The sequence below is a fragment of the Vicugna pacos genome, chromosome 13, assembly GCF_048564905.1.
Source record: "Vicugna pacos chromosome 13, VicPac4, whole genome shotgun sequence".
Classification (NCBI taxonomy): Eukaryota; Metazoa; Chordata; class Mammalia; order Artiodactyla; family Camelidae; genus Vicugna; species Vicugna pacos.
This window is the reverse complement of record NC_132999.1, coordinates 60,524,559-60,547,983: the sequence shown is the minus strand read 5'-3', so window position 1 is coordinate 60,547,983 and position 23,425 is coordinate 60,524,559. Positions and strand designations below refer to the sequence as shown.

General features: G+C 44.6%; 2 protein-coding genes and 1 long non-coding RNA gene across 4 annotated transcripts; 2 read left to right on the top strand and 1 right to left on the bottom strand.

Annotated features, from left to right (window-relative positions):
• Window positions 1-159: 159 nt before the first annotated feature.
• LOC107033468 (uncharacterized) lies at window positions 160-7,044 on the bottom strand. Its single transcript, XR_012079512.1, has 3 exons — window positions 6,899-7,044; window positions 1,359-1,552; window positions 160-381 (listed from the first exon to the last, which is right to left on the bottom strand). It is a non-coding gene; the product is annotated as an uncharacterized lncRNA (long non-coding RNA).
• Window positions 6,746-22,663, top strand: CENPS (centromere protein S). Of its 2 annotated transcripts, XM_072975413.1 has the most exons (6): window positions 6,746-6,904; window positions 10,226-10,349; window positions 10,889-10,922; window positions 14,789-14,855; window positions 16,526-16,702; window positions 22,528-22,663. In XM_072975413.1, the coding sequence occupies exons 1-5, from the start codon at window positions 6,851-6,853 to the stop codon at window positions 16,664-16,666; spliced, it is 420 nt and encodes a 139-aa protein (XP_072831514.1). In that variant the 5' UTR covers window positions 6,746-6,850; the 3' UTR covers window positions 16,667-16,702; window positions 22,528-22,663. The 2 variants fall into 2 exon arrangements, with proteins under 2 accessions (XP_072831514.1, XP_006196701.1); XM_006196639.3 differs by lacking the exon at window positions 22,528-22,663 and having other exon boundaries at window positions 16,526-16,959.
• Window positions 20,645-22,811, top strand: CORT (cortistatin). Its single transcript, XM_006196640.4, has 2 exons — window positions 20,645-21,494; window positions 22,528-22,811. Exons 1-2 carry the CDS (start codon window positions 21,360-21,362, stop codon window positions 22,747-22,749), a joined length of 357 nt encoding a protein of 118 aa, XP_006196702.2. The 5' UTR covers window positions 20,645-21,359; the 3' UTR covers window positions 22,750-22,811.
• The last annotated feature ends 614 nt before the right edge of the window (window positions 22,812-23,425 follow it).

Genomic DNA, 23,425 nt, shown 5'->3' with positions numbered 1-23,425 from the left:
GCCCCGGGTTCCTGGGACTAAGCAGGGGTTGAGCGTGTGTGCGCACAGCCGAGCCAGCGGCCCCGCCGGGCAGCAGCTCCCACGCGGCCCCTGGGACTAGCGGGCCAGTCACGTCTGCCCTGACAGAGGCAGCAGCTCTTTTCACACAGACACACAGGGAAGGTTTCTGTGGAACTTGATCAAACTGGAAACTTTGTATCATGCAGCTGAATTCCCTTAATAAAAGTAAAAAAATCAGATTTATGCTTTTCCTCCAGACTCAGATATTCTCACCTCAGCCACACGGAGCCATAGCCTCACTGGCAGAAAAGCTTGCAGCCGGTTTCATTACGTCCAAATTAGTTTACTTCCTTCTGGCCTTGTTAAATATTTTCCTCTTATCTTTAAAAAAAGAAAAGAAGACCCCAATAATACCAGAAACACCAACGTTAGGTAATGATTAACTCTAGAGGGAAGGATGAGGAGGCAGTCAAGGAGGGCGTGTACCAGCTTACGACTTAACTAGCTGTATGACTTTGGGCATGTTGTTCAGTATCTCTGGCCTCAATTTTCTCATTTGTAAAATGGGGATAATATCAGTACCTGCCTCCTTAAGGCTATTTTGAGGCTTCACCTAATTAAAACAGACCAGCACTTGACACATAATAAGCACCTATGTAACTGGTAATTATCATTAGCACTTCAGGGTGTGCCTGTCCCTGAAGCAGTGGTATTTCTGAGAAAACAAATGCTACTTCTCAGCACTCAGAAGAATTCACTGTGAACCAGCCCTCAGGTTCCTGGTGAGACTCCTGTGTGCTCAACTGTCTGGGTTAAGACAGACCCTAGAGGAGTTGGCAGAACTCCTCAAACTGCACATACTGCCCCCCCACCCACGCCCTCCCCCACCACCAGGGGGGTGGGTCTTGGAGAAACAGGCAGATCCTGATTCAGCAGGTATGGGTGAGGGCCCACAGTCTGCTTCTAAAAAGCTCCCAGGTGACGACATTCTGGCACAGGAAGGGCAAAATAAATGGAAGCTCTTTTTATTGTTAAAAGAATGTAACAGTCCTTTGCCTAGGTCCTTGACAGGGAGACTTAACTATATATGACTTCATGCCTTTTGAATTTTACCTCCTATGACTTATTTTAAAAGTATATGAATAAAAATAGCTCTGGTGAAGGCAGCCTAGCCTACTGGTTAGGAGCCTGGGTTCTGCGGCCACCTGCCTGGGCCCAGATCTTGGCTAGATCACTAATCTCTTCTTCCCACATTTGCCCCTGTACCTGTGTACTTTCTCATCTGTAAAATAGAATACCTATCTCACAGAGCTGTTTTGAGGATTAAATTAGTGTCTGCCACAGTGAATATTATTTACCTGCAGAAGGAGAGGCAGTCGAACACCTCAGAAAGTGGATGGAGGTGGCCACAGACGCGTTCTGCCTCCAGCCAAGTTGGTCCTGTCCAGCCCAGCTGCCGCAGGGTCAGTCTGGTGGCTATTCCAGCAAAGGGCCTCCGTCGGCAGAAATTGTAGCCCTTTTATAACATCAAGCACAACTTCCTTCTGCTTATCTGGGATACAAAGGAGTTAGTTAAAAAGACACGTGGGTCAGACGGGGGAGCAGGCGGGGGTTCTGGGCAGAGGCTTTAGGCAGGGGCTTGCAGGTAGTGCGCTGCTTTGCGGCAGACGCGGAGCCCATGTTTTAGCAGGGCACACAGGCCTGCAGGACGTGCACGCTGTGTCAGTGGTGTGTCAGCACATACACGCTCCCTGTCCAGTCATCCTGTGTGCGGCTCCAGCGACAACTGATTGGTGTGTAACAAACCACCCAAACTCAGTGGTGCAACATGACCACCATTTTTATTATTCCTCTAATTCTGAGGGTCAGGGATTTGGAAAGGTACGAGGTGGACCGCTTGTCTCTGCGCCACAGTGTCTGGGGCCTCAGCCAGAAGGACTGAAAGCTGGGGCTGACTCCACGACTGGGTCACTTGGAGGTGTCTGTCCTCTTTGTTGGGTGGTTGACGCTGGCGCCTCAGCGAGGGCCCCTCGGCCGGAAGGGTGCATGGTGCCTTACCGTGCGGCCGCAGGCTAGGCCGACTTCTGACTTGGTGGCTCAGGGCTCCAAAGGGGAGTGTTCCTTTTAAGACCTAGCCATGGATGTCACACGGCATTATTTCAGCCACGTTATATCAGTTACGAGAGTCATAAACCCTTCAAATTCGAGGGAAGGAGAATTAGGCTTTACCTCCTGCCGGCGGAGTGATGAGGTTCTAGAGGAGCACGTGGGTCAGGAGATACTGACCTTTTTCTTTCCAAACATAATCTGCCATGTATGCTTACCTTGAAGAGGACAATTTATTACATGGGGAATCGGGAAGTCTGGCCCTATTTGGGGGTTTTCCGGAGGGTCTCATACAGTCTAAACGGCCTATATGAGAATATAATAATAGCTGACAGAGTGTATGCTAGGCACTGTTTTAAGTTTGCTCATTTAATACAAAAGCCTCTGAAGTAGGTGCTAGCACTGTCACCAATTTACAGGTGAAGCATGAGGATATTAAGTAACTTGTCCAAGGTCACAGAGCTCCTGAACAACTGGAATCTGAAACAGCAATCTGGTGCCAGAACGCATGCACTTAATCACCATATTATCTCACCGCTCGATGTGTGCAATTCAGTTACTCATTGGTACCTACTATGTGCCAACACTGTGTTTGGAACCATTTGGTTAGTGGTGAGGGAAGTCAAGTCCTGACCTCATGAGCTTCTGGAATACATATAACAGCTAATGGAGACTGATTCTTGAATCAGCATTTTATAGTGCAATTCAGGGAAAATAAATGATGACTGAATGTTTATGGTACCCTATTTAATGCAGCTGAGCAGGACTCAGGAGACCTGCAACGTCCTTGTGTTATTTACGGTGAGGGCAGTGGGATGAGAGTACAGGAAAAGGGCGTGGACTCAGAGGCTAGGCGGCTCCATCAAAACTGGCTGCACCACTTCCTAGCAGTTGAGCCTCAGGCGAAGCTCTTTCACCTGTGAGCCTCCTTCCTCACACATAAAAGAGAGGTAATAGAACTTACCTCCGAGGGCAGCTGAGATAGAAAATGGGCACCTAGAACAACACCAGGAGCAAGTCAGCGCTCAGTGTGGACCAGTCACCACCAGGGACAGGAAGGGCCTTGTTTTGTGGCGCGATGCTGCTACCTAGTGGCCAGTGCACGTGCTCGCTTTTCATCGAGTAAAAACAGTTCCAGTCAAACACAGCGGACCCTTGAGAGAGAGGTGGGTAGGGGCCCACCCCCCCAACCCCAATTGAAAATTCCTGTGTAACTTAGAGTTAGCCCTCCAAATCTGTGGTTCTGCACCTGCAGATTCAACAAACTGCAGATCGTGTACTACTGGAAAAAATCCACGTATAAGTGGACCTGAGCAGTTCAAACCCGTGTTGTTCAAGGGCCAACTGAACATCCATTTCCTATAATGTAATACCTCAGCCCTGGACCTTTCTCTTCAGAGTCTAAAGTGCCTGGGCATTCCACAAGTGTCACTGGAATAAAGTTCTCTCACCCTAGGAAGCATCTGCTTTAAAATGAGACACCATGCGAGGTACAAAGCATAGAAACTGCCTGGGAAGTCGTTTCTATTTCTTGAGCTCTTCGGGGAGGTGACTTAAACCACACAACTGCTCTGTGAGGCTGGTACCATGATCCCCACTTTATAAATGAGGGACCGGAGGCTTGGAGAGGTTCTGACTTGCTCTGGGTCACAAAGCTTGTGAGAGGGGCTGGGTTCTGAACCCAAGTCCTGGCCTGGGGGCTGGAGTTTGCTTAAAAATGCAGAATACAGAAATATAAAGTGAAAAATGTGGGTGCCTTTCTCTGCCTTCTCTTCAACTCATTGCTCAGGAGTTAATTGTATTTGTCACATATCCTCCCAGCTCTTTTTCTGTTCCCTTCAAATACCCCATATCCCCACATAGATGCATATGCTCTTTAAAAAAAAAAAAGAAACAAGATTATTCTGTACATACTAGGCTACAAAGAAATTTAACGTCCTAGAGGACATCAGTCTATTAACTTGCAATTTAAATGTGTTAGAGCTTAGTATTTCCAAGAACTTCATAAATTATTTAGAAGAACAAATACCTTAGGTTACACAATTAATCAACCCCTAATAACTTTGTATGCTGAATCTCTGCCTCCTCAGCCTGACCACTTAGGATTCAGCTGAGATGTGGGGCAACTGCGGGGTGAGGGGTCAAAAGGAATTCCCTGCGTGATTCTCCGTCTGCCATTTCTCACTCTTTTTCCTCTACCCCTCACTTTCTCCACAGAGACAGTAAGAGAGAGAGGCTGCCTGTATATTCTTCCAATTAAGCACAAACTCTGAGCTTCCAAATGAGCACAAATAAACTCCTTCTTTCCTTCTGTAGTTTCACATTCGTCATGAAAGGCAGGTGAGTTTAACATGCAGTAGAAGGTGCTGGGAGAGAGGAAAGACTGGGATGTGTTAAGGCCTTTAGAGGTTCTCAACATGAAAGGCTTTCCATTCTCATCCCACTTGTAATTAAAAAGCACTAAATCATAAAAGAAGCGTGATAAGGTCTAAAAATACTGTTTTCCCTCTGATGACTGCAGTGAGGCGTTAGAAAATATACAGGTTCCCCAGCTTCCCGAAAATCTGAGTTCCCCCACTTCGCTTTTACAAAGGAACCACCCAAGTACCTGATTCCACTAACCAAAATAAATCCAAAGAGAATTTTCACTTTTATGAGAAAAAAGCCGTTGCCATACTATCGTAGGTCTTCGTAAAAGCCAAGAGGCTCAGTGCGAACTTTCAAAAGCGGGGATACCTGTATATCTAAGTCAAATTTCTTTTAAAAAACTGGGGGACCTTGCATTGCTGATGATCTGAGGGCCCAGGTACCTACTATCAAGGAGCCTCTGATTTATCAGGACTCAAGATGCTGCTAAGAGTCAGATCTTCAACAAACATTTAGTGAACTCTTGCCATGTGCCAGGCACTGGGGCTCTCACTGCAACTCCGTTAAGTCAGGTGGACACACATCTTTAACAACTAATTACAATACAGTGCATTCATTCAGCTTGAATCTGTTAAGTGTTTACTATGTGCTAGGCCAGTGGTCTGCTAAAGCCAGTCCTACAGTGAGAGCTGATTTCTAAATTTTCAGGAAAACTGAAAGCCAGAGACAAACACAGCCATTATTGAGAATTAAGTTGCATAAATTTAGGCTTAAGTAAATTATGTTAAAAACAAAGGTAATAAAAACTCAAAACTCATCAGTGCTTAATTATGTTACTACGTTGCACATTTTCTACTATCTATATTCTTGACTTTGTTCATGTCTGTTACGTCTGTGTGGTGTAAGTGCAGCATCTCTTCTCAGTGTGAAACCGCACCCCACAGGGTTAACAGAAGCTGTCAGCACAAATCCTTGAGTTCGTCTCACTGAACAGCAGATAAGGGAACAGCCTGTTAGAAACCCCGCTGCTTGTAACCTGCCTTTATTGATTAAGCCAGCTTTGGTTGTTTTTTTCCCTTTCTCTAACTGCATACCCTCCAAGCTTCACGTAGCCTGGGTAATATATCACCAGACTTCTTAACCACCTCTGTAGATAACGCTTCTGACGTGTAGGTCACCATAGTAACGGGGGCTTAAGTTGTTTTCCAGAAATTTGGAGTTGGCTCCTGCCCAGTTCAGACCAGCTATGACTAGTTGGGACCACCGACCCTAAAACTGGGCCTGCGCAGAACACCGATTACTTTGCTTTTTCCCTACCTCCAATCACATTTCCCCATGCCTAAGACCACTCTGCTTCTTTATCCCGTAAATATCTAGCCTCTTGCCTTCCCCAAAGTGGATCTGAGATTTGTTCTCCTGTCTCCTTATGTGGCTGAACAAAACCTTTCTCTGCTGTGAACTTCAGCATGATAGTGCTGGCCTGCTGCTGGTGGGGCAAACAAACCTGGTTTGGTAGCAAATGCTGAGTTCAGCTTCCCCATATTTGGTGGCTTGAAATCAGCAATGGCGTAAATATTTACACCGAGGAAATCTACAAATCGGGGTTTGATTTGTTGTGGATTGTTCCCTTAAGGAAATGAGTGGGGAAATGTTAATAATGCAGATGAAACCTGAATGTGTATGGTGTCTGCAGCCTTTTAAGTTGTGAACAGCACAAGGTGAGGAGATACCCCTCCAGCACTTCAACACTGTTATTTGACTTCCGTAGAGAAGTTCCTCATTTATGTCATTGAGGTGTGAGTGAAGCTCCAAAAAGAGTGAAGTTGGGAAGGAGGGAAATAACTGAAGAAAGTTTGGAAGCAGTGAAGATCCGACGTTGAGTTTCACTGTTTTTTTACTTAATTTTTGACATAAAGGAAAATCAGCCAACATTAGGGTCAGAACTATACTCCTTGGTCAGTGTTAATGGGGTGTGCAATTTGTTCGCTGAATGGGACAGAAATCAAGCATTTATCCGTGGTCTGGCTTTGTGACACTATGGTGACAGAACTAGAAAAACCCACGTTGGATTTTTCAAGGCCTACCTAGGCCGCATAGAATTTACAATGAAGAGTTGCGTGCCGCTGTCCACACACAGTTTCCGAGAACTGATGTTAACCACTGTGCGGGGCGCTGAGCTGGATCTGGGTCTGGGGCGGGGCGGGAGCAGACGGGAGAGATAACCTTCCAGGCGCCGCCGCCAGGGGGCACGCACGAGGCAGCTTCGCGCTTTGGCGCCAGGCGCGGCCCGTCGCCCGGCGCCGCGGCGGGAAAATCCGACCTTTCCGGCCGCCGCCTCTTTCCGTCCTTGCGCGCCTCCCAGGACCCGCCTGCTGTGATGATGGAGGAGGAAGAGGGGGCTGAGGAGCAACAGCGATTCTCTTACCGACAGGTACAGGCGAATCGCGGTCCTGGCTGGGCCGGGGGAGGACGGCGTCGAGATTCTGGGGAGAAAAACGCCCCGCGTCAGCCCGGCCTTGCCTTGGTGCGACCGTCCCGGAAGCGTAGGCGCACTCGGGCCGCTTTTGGCCGCCTGGCGTCTGCGCATGCGTCGACTCTGCTGCCGCGGGGGGTGCTGGGAGGTGGTTTCCATGGTATCGCGAGTCTGAGCGCGGGGGTCGCGGCGACCGAGAAGGAGGGTACCCAGGAGGAGGCTGCTGCGCGCCCGGGGGTCCCGCGGCGGGGCCCTTCTTGCTTTGTGACAGCTTCAGGCTCCCTTCTCGGCCAGGGTTGTGGTGAGGCGCCCTGCACGAGCTTTAAAATGTAGGCTCCTGTAACCGGTGCGCTTTCCATCCTGCGGTTGAGGATTCGGCCTCGGAGTCTGGTGCAAACCTACGCCGTCCGGCTCCAGATGCCAACGGATGTGGGTTCAAATCTCGGCTCCGCAGCCGGAGGGTTGTGTTGACACTGCCCAGACTCAGTTCTCCTAAATGGAAAATCGAAGTACTAATAACCACCTCCCAGGGTAGTTGCGGGTATTCAGTCCTTTAATCAGCACCGGGAATAAATACCGTGTAGCAGAGTCGTGAAAACAGCGCTGTGAAGGGGTGAGAACCGAGAACCAGGCCGACAGCCTCGAGGAGGATTAACCGAAGAGGCACGGGAATGAGCTCAGTCCATGGGACCTTCCTTCCTAGTTCAGAAAGGACATTTCAGAAGCTATTTACCCACCCACTCCCCTTATTTTGAAGTTCAAGCCTCCAGAAAAAGTTGCAGGAGTAATGCACTCAACACCTGTATGCCCCTCACCTCGATTCACCAACTGTTAACATTTTGCTGTATTTGCTCTCTTGCTACCTTTTTATTGGAATTATTTGAGAATTAAATACACTTGACACTTCACCTTTAAATTTTAATAGTTTAGTATGCATCTCCCAAGAACAAGGGCATTCCCCAACATAATCGCTGATGACACTCAAGAAGTTTGATCTTAATAAAGACCTATTATGTGATGCCTGTCCCTATTCAAATTTCCCCATTTGTCCCAGAGATGTTTAGTTAGTGGTCGTTTTTCCTTCATCCAGGATCCAGTCAAGGATTAGGCATTGCATCTGGCAGTCCTGTCTCTTTGGTCTTCTCAGGAACTGTTCTCCACCCTCTTGGTGTTTCTTGACATTGGTGGTTGGGAAGAGTCCATTTGTGGCAGAAGTGTGGTGGGAGATAAACTCTTTGAGAGCAGGGGCTGTCCTTTCAGTTTTGTATTCTCAGCCCCTAGGATGGAGCCTGGCTCTCAGAAGGCAATAAATGCTTATAGAATTAATGACTAAGGCTGCAAAGATGGACTGAGAAATTTGGACCTCATTCTCTATGCAGTGGGATGGAGGATCTCTCCATTCATTCAGCCAGCTGTTCTTGGTACTAGATGGACAACAGTGAACAACTGAAGGGTCCTGCCCTTGAGGAGTTTAGAGTCTAGTAATTTAGCCTCTAAATGTCTGCAGCATTGAAGAAGGCACTTGGCCCATTCCAGGAGGTGGAGAAGCAGGAGAGACAGAGAAAACTTCTGGACCAGTCAGAAGGATCCCTGTCCTGTCCCTCCACCCCTGACCTCACCTCCACATATACCTAAAGAAGATGACGGTGGAGGGTCTTTATCCCTCCCAGGGTGGTGGTCTCTTTGTCTCCTCCTGCCAAAGCCCTCCACTTACCTACTCTTGTGACATCTGAAACTAAGGAAGGTAGTTGCTTATCTGCCTGGCCTCTACTCTGGGGTCCTGGATTTGTATTTTTGCAGCTCCTCATCTTGCCTCTGCTGTGAACACTTACTGGTAGAGTTGATGCCATCTCGGGTTCAGCTGCCACTGTATTCACTTCAGCTCTGTCTCCAGTGCAGAGGTGGAGCACACACAGGGCTCAGCAAGTTTGTTGATACGAGACTAAGACCTTGGCTTAGCTTGTTCTGCTGCTTTACTCCTCTGCATGGGAAAGAGAGATGTTTTCCAGTACCCAAAAGGGTTGCTGGGAGCAGAGAGAGTCCTTTAGAGGTGGCCTAGGAAACCAGCAAATCAAAAGAGGGTTAGGGTCCAGACTTTCAGTTATGAAATAAATGAGTCTTGGGAGGTGGTTCAAGATGGCGATGTAGGAAGAGCCTGAACTCTCCTCCTCCTAGGGATGCACCAAGGCTACAGCTACTTTTAGACAGTTTACTCTGAAAAAGACCTGAAAACTAGCAGAGCAACTCCTTTGCATCGGCAAAGGAAGCACGTCAAGGCAGGTGTATCTTCATACCATTGAAGGGTCAGATAGTTGGAGAACTATGTCAGCCCAATGACAGAAATGTTTCTAATTCAGGCTTATTGTGAGGATTAAGGGCAATGACATCTGGAGAGGACCAAGTATAGTACCTGGCCTGTGATGGACACAATAAACGGAACAATTAGGATTATAATTATGATGGCTGTTAATCTGCTTTCATAACAAAGCCCTTTCGTGAGGGATGGTGTACAAGTGGAATCATGCAGAATATAACTTTCTGGAATTTGCTTTCTCTCTCAGCGTAATTATTCAGAGATACATCAGGGGTTTGTGTGTATCAATCGTTTGTTCCTATTTATTGCTGAGTAGTAGTCTGGTGTGTTAGCCATGTAGTTAAACCATTTACTTGAAGAACATCGAGGTTGTTTCCACTTTTTTTGCTATTACAAATAAAGCTGTTACAAAATTTGGGGGGAAAAAAGAGGGTTAGGTGTGCCCTCCAGAGCCTTTCCCTGTGTTGCTGTCACCATTGTCTTTGTCACGTGCAGGACTGGGGCTGGCAAGGACTTGAAGCACAGGGACGGGATCCTTTTGCATTTGCTTGATTGACCCCCATCTGGGAGCAGAATCCCTGTCTGCTTTTTCATTGCCTTCCCCAGACCCCTAGCACACACCTTTACCCAGTAGACAACTTGGCACGTACATGTGGAATAACTGAGCAAAGTCACACAGATGCTTCCCACGTTCCAGTCTGTCTTCTCTCCCTGCTGACTTGCCATCGTAATTCCTTATCTTTACTTGACCTAAATCATAACCATTAACTAGGAAGTAATGTTTCTACAAGTCACACTCCAGAGGGCCCCATTAATTTATCAGTACACCTGAAAAGTCACTCAGCCATTATGGAGGGTGCTGAAGGAATTAGGCTGAGCAGACCCCCTCCTTGGTCTTAATTTTTTAAGATATGAATAGCTCTTATTTGCAGTCTTACCCATGAAGTGTTTTGATTTTGCTTCAGAGGCTAAAGGCAGCAGTTCACTACACCGTTGGCTGTCTTTGCGAGGAAGTTGCATCGGACAAAGAAGTGCAGTTCAGCAAACAAACCATTGCGGCGATTTCGGAGGTGACCTTCCGACAGTGCGGTATGCAGCCTTGGTCTTCCTGTCTACGTATGGAAAGCCCAGAGGTTGATTTCGCACTAACGTGGGGGCTTCAGTACCTTTTTGTTTTGTTGTGTTTTTAAACTGCCTGGAACATTAGACATGCCATTTTTAATTTCATTGCTTTATAACTTTTTAATGTCACCCACCGTTTATTTGACAGCTGAATTTACAGCACTGATATTTGCTTGACTTCAGAGGAGATTAATGTCCTCACAAACCCTGACCTGTAGCAAAATTTTAAGTTAAGGGATAGTTTCTAGGAAGGAAGGGTGTAGCCACAATTACCAGAAGCTCATAATGAAGGGTGGCGGGTGCCACGGAGGACCAGGAGGTCATAATGAATACAATGGCTAACAGCTCCTGTCCAGCGATAGAGCTGCTGAAGGGCCTCCTCTTACGTTCAAAAGAATTTGTTGTGTTAGTCACTGTACTTACTGTAGACCTTGAGATTTCACTTTTCTCCTTCTGAAGTAAGACTGAGATATGGTAGCTAAAGCACATCTCTTTTTCTCTTTCAGAAAATTTTGCCAAAGACCTTGAAATGTTTGCAAGGTGGGTAGAGAGCTTGATTGTCGGATGCTGTGTTTGTTTACAGGCTATTGATACTCTCCATCTGGTGGTGAATTTCAGGAGAGCGGTTAGCTTTCCCCCCCCTGTATTTTGTGGAGGCTCAGTCTCTAATCATGATCTTGCAAGAATGTAACATCTGCTTTAATCATGTCCATTCAGACTTGATTTGGCATTTTTTGAAGTTTTCCAAGTATTTTTTTGTTAACCAAACTGACATTATTCAGTTCCAGGTCAGAAAGGTATGAGTAAGTTCCCAGGACACTGAATGAGCCCAGTGTTCGTGCTTTTATTTTTAAGACCATTTCTGCAGGTGGTGCGATGCTGGGGCGTGAGGATGGGAGTCTGGGCCGGGTGCCCGGGCTGGGCTGGGCTGTGTCATGTTCTGAGGTGACACTCGCAGGGGTAGAGGTAATACAGCCCATGTCCCCATCGGGCCTGCATTCGCTGCGCTTGGTACCAGTGAGACACACGCTCCTTGAAAAGTGGGTGACTTGCTTTCAGCTGGTAAAGCCTTAGCTTTTATAGGTGATTTATGCTCATCTCTTCAATTAGTACCTCAGGTAATTGAAAACAATTGCAACAAATTGCTTTTACGGAGCAATTTGAAGGACGAAGTCCTGAAAGGGCTAAAGCTTTCCAGTTTGCCCCCACTTCTGATTTGGTGCCAGCCTCTCCCACACCCCATACTTTTCACCTTGCTCCTAGTAGCTCTTTGTTTCTCCAGTGAATATTCTGAATGAATTAAAGCCGTAGGTTCTCAGAGGGCAGGCTCTAAATCTTTCCTATTTCTGTGTGTGTGAGTCCCTAAAAACTGCTTAGCATCTTCAACTTGGCCAAAAGGATAAGGATAATATATGGGATGCTGATAGCTCAGACAGCTTATCAGTGTTAATTCAGGGGGTTGCCCCTTACCTGTGCCCCATTATCCCTCCACCGCCACCCCGAGTCTCATGTGAAATACATTTATTACCTTTACTTGCCATTTCTTTTCTTTCTTTCTTTAAAATATGAGTCCTTTATATAACAAAAGAAGACAAAAAAATGTAAATAAGTAGACAAATGTTACTTGATTTGAACATAGAGATTATCAGTATAGATCAGGGTTTTTCCACCTCAGCACTATTGACATTTTTGACTGGATAATTCCTTGTTGTGGTGGGGACTGCCCTGCACATTGTAGGGTGTTCAGTGGCACCCCTGGGCTCTACCCACTAGCTGCCAGTTGCAAGCCCCCAGTTGTGACTTTTCTTGCCATTTCTATATTAGCTGTGGGAAAAGACAATGACAAACTTTAAATATGTCTGTAAAAACACTAGAAATAAAAATGAAATTAGAACTATATAGCATTGTAACACATTAAGCTTTCAGGTACTCTGTTTTTTAATAATTACATTGAGAAATTGATTTCCTTTTGCTGGGTACCTGGGGGAAGTGGTGTGTGGGTATCACTTGGTCTGTAAGCTCCACAAGGAAGGACATCATCTTTAAGTAAAGGAGTCTGTGTAAGGGCTGATAGCTGATGTTCCCTAAGCGAGACCATCAGAGGCTTTACTGAGAGATGCTTCGTCTTCCGTGTTCAAGTGTGTACACTGTGCTCCTCAGACTTCCTCCTAAGAACCCTGGGTGACTTTAAGACGTGGACTTTCTTTGAAGACTTGTCCTTTGCCTTAATTTTACGTTCATTTTCAAAATATTATAGTTTCCTCTCCTATAAAAAAATCCTGTTTTAGGAGAAGAGGGTATAGCTCAAGTAGTAGAGTGCATGCTTAGCATGCACGAGGTCCTGGGTTCAGTCCCCAGAACCTCCTCTAAATAAATAAATAAACAAATAAATAAACCTACCCCCCAATCCTATTTTAAAGTTTTATCATTGACTAAAATTGACATTCCCAGAAGATCAACTTTAACCTATGGCTTTGAGTTTTCCCTATGACACAGTCCTTGCTCCTAAAACTACGATTACCCCAGTTTTAGAAGTCTGAAATATATACTGTTTCAGGTCATTGTGTATTAAACCAAGTTTCAGGTCACTATGTATTAAATAGTCTTTGGAGGCTGGGAACCTAACCAGTATTTGTAACATTGTTTCTCTGAGAAAATATATTTAAATTGTAAATACTGAATTCACCTATAAACTTTGGAAAATCATCTCCCAATTTGAGTTGTGAATTTCCTTTACTTGGCTTTGAAATCTCTAGTCACCTAATACTGTTCATATGGTAAAGATGAAACATTTTGAAGAAGAGAGCTATTCAACAGTAAATAAATTCTAGACACATTTTGGGAATAGTCTTTAAAATCTTCTAAAAGTGCTGTATGAAAAATTGCTTTGTTACTTTCCCTGGAGTGATTTTCTGGAGGCAGAGGTTTGATTTAGGAGAATCTCTGATGTGCAGAGGCCGGCACAGGATACACCTGCCCCTCCATCTAGGGAAGTGGTACCATCAGAACATGGTGTAGAGAAACCCGACGACAAGCCCCGCGGTAGAGCGGGCTGACTCTGTTGTTTCTAAATGCTTCCTTGTGAGCAGACAAGCTAACCTTACTCTGTCAGCTCTGTGAGTTCAGTGTGCTGCTTCCTTTTACTTACCCCTCTTCCAGCACTTTGCAAGCAGAGAATACGGACAGAGCAACCTGAGGTTGTGACTGAGACGAGGGCCGCTGGGTGTCCGTGGCGCTTACCGTCCTCCACACAGGGCACCTGCGGAGGGCTTTGTGCTTTGTGGCTGCTGGTACATTCCCTGTCTGACATTTTTTCCCTCTCCTCTCTGCTGGTCCTGGCAGGTGGCTAATTAGAAGTTATCTTCTGACACGGATATTATCTCAGGACAGGCAGATATTGTCAATCATGATGAGATGACACCTGATGGTCTCACATTTAGCAGGATGTGAAGGACTAATTTGGCCAAATTATAGAGTCTAATTTCTGTGATTTTATCTTTAACTCAACAGATACTCCATGAGGACTTACCACGTGCTGGCCACTTTGATAGTTATTAAGGATACCAAGATTTCTACTTACTCCTACTTACAAAGTTGTTATTTTTGGAGGAAGTTAGAAATGGCAAGAAAGGGTGTAATTAGAGTAATAAATTATTGAATAGCGCTTATTATCTCAAGTTACCTTTTAAAGCAAAGATAAGAGGACCGGAACAAGAATTTAAGTCGAAATTTAAAGGACGTTCTTTGTTCTCACTGGGCTGTTGTCGAGGAGAAGAGTGTTAGATTCTTGGTATAAATGAAGCCATGCTTCATGGAAATTCTCTTTATTTTTCTATTTAATGTCTCTTTAAGCGAAGATGCTCTTTGTATTGTGAGCTTTGGGCCATTTTCTCTCTTTTAGGGAATGGGGTGGGGAGGAGGTAATTAGGTTATTAATTATTTTTACAGGAGGTCCTGGGGACTGAACCCAGGACCTGGTGCCTGCCAAGCGTGCGCTCTGCCACTTGAGCCCTATCCTCCCCATTTGGGCTGTATTCTCTTTTCACTGAAGGTGCTTCACTGACCTGCTCCTTGCTTTTTCTATGGCACTTGCTGTGACCGTTTGGTCAAGCAGGTCATTTGGGAAGGTTTAGTGCCTCATACTCCTTTCATATTCTTCAGGCACCCTTGGCCCTTAGTTGGAGGTGGACAGATGGGCTTCTGCTTTCTCTGTCTTTTTATTTAATTGGTATCTTTGCTCATCACTTAAGTCATTTTTGTGTCAGTGTTGCTGAATGACCTTAATCTGAAAAGATGAGCTACTTAGAGATCCTTGCTAGTGTGAAGTCTGGCCATGAAATTCTGTGTTGCATCAAAACTTTAAATAATACCAAACACTTTGGTGAATTGTTTCTGTCCTCCTACAGACATGCGAAAAGAAGCACAATTAACACTGAAGATGTGAAGCTCTTAGCCAGGAGGAGTAATTCACTGGTGAGAGATGAATTTCTCCCCTCACTCCCCTTTCCCATCAGAATACATTATTCCCAATTAATCACTTGCAGCCATGAAGTGATTCCCTAGGGCACCTTGCATTAAAAACTAGAGATGCTCTAACCATTCAGACCTGCCTGTAATTTATGGTCTTGCTTTTCATTATGATGGATCTTGCTAAGCCAATTTGAAATTTTCTAATCAGCACTCCCTGAATTTCACAGTTTGCCTTTTTTGTAATATCTCAAAACTTGGTCCCATGTTTCATCTAGAACACGATGTCAGAGACAGGTCACAGGCTAGAGTGTGTGAGGATGGCTTCATTATGGCGCCCACAGTTCTGACGGGCCAGTTGTGGAAGGAGTATCTGTACAGCTGAGATGTGCAGGAAGCTGAGCATGTTTTCTGTCTTCTAGAAGTCATCTCGACCAAGCCCTCGCTTCACAGGTGATGCTGTGGTCATCTTGGCTAGTGGCTGTGGCCGATGGCAAGTCTAGGGCCCCTGTGAGGTTCTCGAGTTAGTCTAATCCTCGCAGTTAAGATACCCTGCGTTCCTCCCCAGAATGTGGTCTCCACGAGGGCAGGGGTTTGTGTCTCTTTCTTCTCTGCTCCGTGTGCCGTGCCTAGAACAAGGCCTGGCCCATAGTGGGTGCGAAGTCATTGTTGAATGGATCAATTTGTATAGCACTTGAGAGTTTACAGGGGACTTCTACAGGTAGGCAATATTTTACATATATTATTTAAAGCTCACAACCACCTTATGAGGGTTTTTGTATAACACGACTGATTAGCCCCATTTTGCAGGCTAGGCCACTGGAGTTAAGTAGCTTCCCAAAGTTAGATGTACAGTTTTCTGGCTGACAGCTGAACTCAGCCTTCTAACCCTGAATCTACTGCTGTTTGCTCTGGGCTCTTTTCTGTCTCTGTTCTGCCAGTGGCCTTCCTCCAGAGTTTAAGTCAAGGATAAACATGATACGATCCCTAAGTAAAATCGCTCAGGTGCCTGGTGGTGCTGGGTGTCAGTGGAAAAGACATTTCTCTCTCCGCATAAATAGTCATAACTGTTACTTGGTCAGTTTTAGTGAGCAGTTTCTGTCTTTTGCCAAGAAATCGTCAATACAATTTCATCTTGAAATATTAATTAGGAAGCTATCTGCTTATTGCATATTTGTCTACCTCAGAATATTGTTTTTATTTTGGACTTTTAATTTTTCTTTTCATCCGAGAGAAGCATATTACGAAGGATCATAGCTACTCTTGTGTGTTTGACCAAATCTTCCCCGAGGGCAGGGACCTTGTCTTATTTCCCTTGTATCCCTGGTATCTGGTACATAGTAGTTGCTCAGTAATTTTAGCTGGATAAATTTAGGTGGATTGACTGTATTTGTGCTTTGTAGAATATACTTGTGATTGGCGTGCCTTCAGTAAGCTCCAAGTTTTAACTCTTTTGATTACTCGAGGAACTCCTGCTTGTTTGGTAGGATATGTGAGTTGCAGTGAGTTGACTTTTGTGGTTGATTCTTCCAGAAACAATTTGGAGCTCTGTTTACCTCTAAGGAATGTAACCCAGGGTGGGAGTGCTTGAGAAAGGGTGTATATTTTTTTTTCTTAAGTTTGTAAATGACTTTACAACTAAAGAAAAATGTAATTAAGGAAAATTTTTTTTGTAGCTAAAATACATCACAGAGAGAAATGAAGACATTGCTCAGTTTAACCTGGAACGAAAAGCAAAGAAGAAAAAGAAGCTAGAGGATGAAAACAAAAATTCAGTGGAGCCAGCAGAGGCTGGTGCAGTGGAAAGTGAGGATTAAACTCTGTCACCATTTGGAAAAAGCAGCCTTCAGCAGGTAGAGCCACCAAAAACACTTACTGCCAAAAAAGGGAATTTTGAAAGTGGAGATTTAAAAAAAAAAAAGGTTAGGAGGCTTTTTGTATTGTATTCTCCAAGTCATTGACTGCAAAATCTATTTTTAAAAGAGAACTGGAAACTCTTAAGCAAAATACTCCGCCATCTTACTGAAGCACATGAAAAAGGCGAGCGTTTGAATGGTATATATTAAAAATTGTATCTATTGCAATTAATAAAATTGTGTTAGCAATTAAATATGGTCAACTTTTTCTGACAAAAATCATAGTTATTTTTTCATTCTTTTGCATAATTTTGCAGGCTGACAATCCCTGAAAGATGACTAAAGCTATATTTATTTAGTTATTTTGATTACGAATATTATTTTTTAAACCCATGTCACTTGTGATCAGAAGGTAAAAAGGGTGAATGTTTGGAAGTGGTCCTTTTTACTTTTTAAAAGGTGATTTTCTCCAGGAACAGAGTTTATGTGACTTTTCTCTGGCTATTTTGTAATTAAACTATGGGCAGAAGTTTTGCTTGAGAGGAAAATCTAGACGACTGCTCCAAAACACCTCAGTGTGTGTCCTCTGTTGTAGTTCGTGAGAGATGATGCTTCCGGGGGTCCCAGTACTGCTGTCTTCTCATTGGGGTTTCTTAGAGGTCCATGGTGTGCCTTTTCCCCACTGAGCAACAAAGGTAAAGAAAAGAGACTGGCATTTACAGAGTCCCCTGCCTGCTGCTCTGGGGGCTCCAATGGTACCTCCCTGGATCTTCATGATTTTTTTCAGGGTTTATCTGATTATCCCCGTTTTACTGTTAAGCAAGCTGAAGCTTGAAGAGGTTAACCAGCCACCCAGGATCTACTGACCAGTAGAGATGGTATTCACATCCAGAGTGCTGACTCTTGGCAGGGCAAGAGCAAAAAGGACATGCATTTCTGGGTAGAATTTATACCATCCATGCCTAGATATAGTCAGCAAAAGATACCCCAGAGCCTGTCTCTCAAAAGGAGATGCTAAGCGTTGAATTCAAACTTCACAGTCCCATGATCTGATATTCGGATCTCAGATAATAATTGTAACATCTGTGTGTCACATCAGTGAAAGAAAAGGGAATCAGAAAGCCTGCCCTCCTTATAGTACCTTCCAGCCTAAGATGTGCATGTTGGCAGTTTCATTTTCAGATCAGCTCTCTTTGAATGCCTCATCAGGGAAAGTTTGGAGAATAGATGCTATGGACTTTCCAAAGGTTGGCAAATCTAGATTTGCAGCCTGGTTTTGCAGCTCTTGTAGCTGTATGCTTTTCTGAAACTTTGTGTTCTTATCAGTGAAATAGGGTTAAAAATACCTCAAAGCAATGTTATACGTGTCAGTAAGAGAAAATGGGTGGGACCGTTGTAATGCATCTTGTTTTTATAGATTTCTGTAGTCGGTATACACATGACTCGAAATGGTGAACCTGTGTGCCCCAAGGGTGTCCTGTCTCTGATTAGAAGGTTGAGGGGGCACCTTCCAGTTGGTGTGGGTATTTTGATGTGAAGTTTTCTAGCCAGTTGAGAAAGTTGACTTGGTGTTCGTGTAATCTTTTGGTTTATTTGGTATATTTGTGTATAACCTGTTTATATTTTAGACAAGTGGTCTTACAACACATTTTTCAGGGATTATAACACAGAGGTGGTCAGACTTTGTAAGGAATAGCTGATTCTGCTCCCTGTGTTCTCAAGAGCTCCTCTTCCCCCCTACATGTTCCAGTTAGGGTTTAGTCTGCTCTGGAATGTCCAAGGTGATGTCGGCCATCCTCTACAATTCCATCTTTGCTGATGGTTGGCAGAAAGGAGTTGTAGAGAGCTCTTCCTCATGGGCTTGCTTCATCAGAGTCCTGGAAGCTCGTCTGAACCTCAGCTGGACGTACTAACCGTATAACCAGATGATTGACCATATAAAGCAGCAGGTGTCTTTGAAATAAATGTGGCCTGGGAACATAGTTGGGGGCAATTTACATTTAAAATATTTGTTGTCTTCCTTGTTACACCACTTCCTCAAAAAAGTTGAAATAAAAGATACTGTGTTAATTTTTTTGTTACTGAAAGTAATGAGCCAGGGAAGCTTCACAGCATCACCTTCTGCACACAGCAGCAGCTCATGCTCATGCTCAGCTGATATCTTGAAACCTCGATGTCCAGGAATGGTTCCTCTGGGCATGCCTATTCCTTTTACTGAAATGCAGACTCCATAGATAACCCTTAGGGGTCATTTAGTCCAGTTTCTCACCAAGGAGGAACCGCTGCTACAGCACTGCTGACGATTAGTTCCCCAGGCTCTGCTGAACTCCTCCAGGGGCGGAGCATCCTTTCCGTTGTTGGACACTTGATTGTTGTAGGTTTCTTCTGTATATGGAGAAGAGTCTTCCACCTTCTTTCTACGTCCTAGTTCTCTGCCTTTTAGAATAGGCAATCTTCTATTTTCAAAATAATCCAGGACTGAGCTCCTTTTAATCAAAGTTCCCATTGTACATCTTTTCAGAAACACATTGTTACATAAAACATTAGATTGTCAGCTCCCTGCAGACAGGCTTTGGGGTGGTGAATAGCAATCACTCAGTGCCTTGCGTAGTGCCCCGTGATTGCTTGTACCCTGGAGTCTAAGATGTGTTGGGGGATAAGGAGGAGCCCTTGCTTAGGTTTCATGGCTCTGACCGTGGATTTCCAATGTCCCTTCTTTATGCTGTGGAGGAGGAAGGACTAAGGGTTTAAGACATCTTCTTAATAACAGTTCCTAACATGAGTGCCTCCTGTGCGTTCCACTTATGTTAGGTGCTTTAAGTCATCTATACTTGATCCTTACAACAATTCTGTGAGGTAGGCAGTAGCTACTGTTTTTGTGCCCATTTTATAGATGGGGAAACGGAGGCCATAGAGAGGTTAATTTAATGGCAAAACCAGGATTTTAGCCTAGAGCCCTCACCTTGAAGTACTAAGATACGTTGTTGCCACCTTGAAAACAGCCAGGAATAAGACCACTTGAAGCCTTCCGCAGCCTGCAGCATGTAACCCTCCTTGGCTCACTTACTGCTTGCAAGTTTACTTTTCATTTGCAGAGTATGTATCTTGCCCCTTAGCTAGGCTGTAACGGCTCTGTTGGGATGGATGGTGTGGCTTCTTTCTAGTCATGTAGTATATGCCAGCTGCTAAATGCCTTTTGAGTGCGGCGAATGAAATCTGCAAAATACACCAAGGAATATAAGAAGCTGGCTGAGGTGCCATGACTTTCTGCAAGAATATCTAAAAAAAATTTTTAATACCATTTGTGGAAATTGTCTTGGGCAAAAATTTACTTTGGTACCAAAAAAAAAAAAAAAGGACTAAGCAACATGCAGTGTGTGAGCCTTGGGTTATCAGCCACACCGATTTTATCTAGGATCTTAAATAGCAAATCTGCCATGAAATGAAATTTAAGATTGAGATTTCCCTTGTGAAGGGCTGTTTACCAGGACTTTGGAAAACTGAGAACGTCGATGTTCACTTCTGGAAAGAGCTGTCAGTTCTTTGGTTGCTTTACTTTCATTTAGAATCTTGCCTTGGATATTGGTCATCTTAGTAGGTTTGTAGTGGAGGTTTCAGATTTTCCTAGCTGTCACAGTCAGTGAAGAGGATCTGTGCATTTGTTTGTGTGATTCTGAACCTGGGACCTATCGGGAAAGGGCAGGAGGTGGTGCGGAGGGCTTCACGTTCTGGACTGCTCAGCAGTGGTTCTGTTATCCTGGCAAGCCCCAGGAGCTGGCCAAGTGCAGGGCAGTCACTAAGAGATAGGTTTTACACCTGACACACACACAAAACAATATTTGTCCTCCCTCAATATGACGCATTTCTGTTTCATTCAAAACAAAAGTGAGTGGCCAGCAGCAGTTCGAAAAATACTGGACTTGAACCTGGCAACTCTAGTGTTGGCATCACCCAAGATCTTGTTAGAATTGCAGGATTTTGGCTCCTCTTTGTACCTACTGCATCAGAATCTGCGTTGTAATCTTAATAAGGTGATTTGGGGACACATCACAGTTTGAGAAGGCCTGGGCAGGAGGACCGTGTCTCTGGCCTACTGGGCTGGGAGGCAGTGCTGGGGAACAGTCACACTCGGGTCACCCTTGCCTGTGATTTACTGAGCCCAGTGGATGTTCTCAGTGGCTCCCTGAGCCCTCATTGTCTCCTTGTTTCTTCTGCCCAAGCAGATTCAGTCATATTTTTATGTGGGCAAAATTGCAGATTTCAAGCTCCTTATCCAAGGCTAATTTTGTATTATGTTCAATCAGTTCATTTTGTTCTCATGGCTTCCTGCTTGCTAAAGGCGTAATTACCAGGAGGTAGAACTTCTTCAGAAGCAAGTGCACATGCGTGCCAAAGTAAGAGGAAATCCACTCTAAACACAGGAAAAGATCTCAGGCTTTAATGAAGGGGTTAAGTCCAATCCAAAAGCACTTTTGTGGGCACTGATTGCTCAGGCTTATGCGTCACTGCTTGAATGTGAGGGAAGAGGGGGTACCAGGCTTTAGACAGGCTTATGTACAAAAAAACACCTGCAGGCTGAGCTTAAAATACTCCCCAGTCTCCAAAGAAGAGACTCAAGTCCACACAACACTGATTTTGGGGGCTGCCAAGCAGGATGAGCAGCTGCAGAGCCGGAGACTCATGCCAGTCAGCCTGCAGGATGCTGCCGCCCCTCTGCCTGCTGCTGCTGCTCTCAGGGGCCACCGCTGCCCTTCCCCTGGAGGGCGGCCTCGCTGGCCGCAACAGCGGGGTGAGTAGTCCGGCTCAGCCGTGTGCTAACCCACTTTGGGGCTGTCTCTTTCCGTGGCATATTTGGCCATCCCTGTGGATTCCCCAGCCTCTTTATGGCTAAGCGTGTGTACAGGACAGACTGCAGGATGGACTTCATAGCGTGCCCCTCGGCTGCCCTGTGATGCTGTGGTGTCCACACAGACCATTGATTCTTGTTAACCTTCAGTTGTTAGGAAGTTTGTTAGAAAGCTCTGAAACTCAAGCAGAGCATCTTCCAGCTAGTGATCTCCGTCTGCTGGTCTTTGAAGAATTAAGTGATTACACCAGTCTATTACAGCGCAGTCACAGAGCTGCTATGGTGGTGCTAGTCACACATACTTCTATAATCTTAATTTATATATACACCACATCTTCTCACTGGCTCAGATTAATTGACATCATTACATTTTCCATTGTGAGACTTTGTAACTTCATGAGGTGATTTATTTTTCTCTTTTTTCCATTTTGAAAAATTTCCAAGAAACAGTACGTAAAGTTGACCATTAAAAATGGATTTTTCTCTGAAATTATCAGATGAGTTCCAGACAAGTCATTTATCATCAGATTACTCTTAGAAGCTTTCTAAGGAGTTTGAAAGGCCAGAGTATAATGTCTCAATCTGATCTGTCTTGAAAAGCAATTTGTGGACAGCCAGGAGTAAGACCAGTGATGGAAAAACCAAGCTACATTAGCCTGATCCACCTGGGGGGCTTCCTCGTTGCCAGTCACTTGTCAGGGAAGATGATAGATCTCCTGACCTCTTCTAATTAAGGACCTAAGCAAAGATTAGGGGCAAAACAAGCAGATTTTTTTCCCTTGATTGAAAATTTTCAACTTTTTCTTTTCTTTAATTAGAGCAGTTTCATTAAGGTGTTACGTTACTCATCCTTTAAATGGAAGTGTGATTTATTGTTCTGGAGCATCTCTCTTTTTTTTTTTAAAGGAAAGAATTATGTATCTTTTAATGCTGGCAGAACCAGATGGTTGATTTTTCTTTCCTTTGTCCCCTAAAGCATATACAGGAAGTGGCAGAAATAAAGAAAAACAGCTTGTTGACTTTCCTTGCCTGGTGGTATGAGTGGACCTCCCAGGCGAGTGCAGCGCCCTTCACAGGAGGGGAGGTCAGGGAGGTGTCCAAACGGGAGGAGGGCCTGCCGCCCCTTCAGCAGTCCACGCACCGAGATAAAACGCCCTGCAAGAATTTCTTCTGGAAGACCTTTTCCTCCTGCAAATAAAACCCCACCCATGATTACACACGCGAAGTGCAGACGGATCTGAATAAAGTATATTAAGCAGCCGTGATCTTTCTTCTTTATGCAATTGTCTTCTCTTTCCCATGTAATTTGAGGAGTATTTTGAATTTAAAACCAACAATGCCCAGTGCTGAGTGTCTTGGGTAATCTGGATTTTGCGGCTTTCGCTGTGCTGTACTACTCAGTGTAGCCACCGGGCTTCTTCTTCTTCCTTCATCATGTGCTTGGAAGTTGCTCTGTCCTTGTCTCCCTTTCTTTGATTTAAAATAGCTGAAGGCCACAAAGTGCTCGGAATAACATCTTATTTCAGTTTATCTTGGTATAAATTGTCTAATTTAAACAATATTCCCCTCATATTAAAAGAAAAATTTTCACATTGTGCTCAAAGAGCACATTTTTTTCTCAAGTTTTAGCTAAAATTAATGTAAAAACAAATGTCATGCTGTCAAACAGACATGTTGACATGCTTGTAAAAGTTACACTTGAACCTGCTGTTAGAAAATACCGGTGCTAATTTTAATCAGTAAGTTAATATTAGTTTGTTATAATTCTTTCTATGGTGAGAGCTTCAGGTTTATTTCAAATCAAATACAGTGAGCAGTGCTGCTGTCCAGCCTGTAGCCTGATTGCCTCAACTTCTAATACAACCAACTTCAGA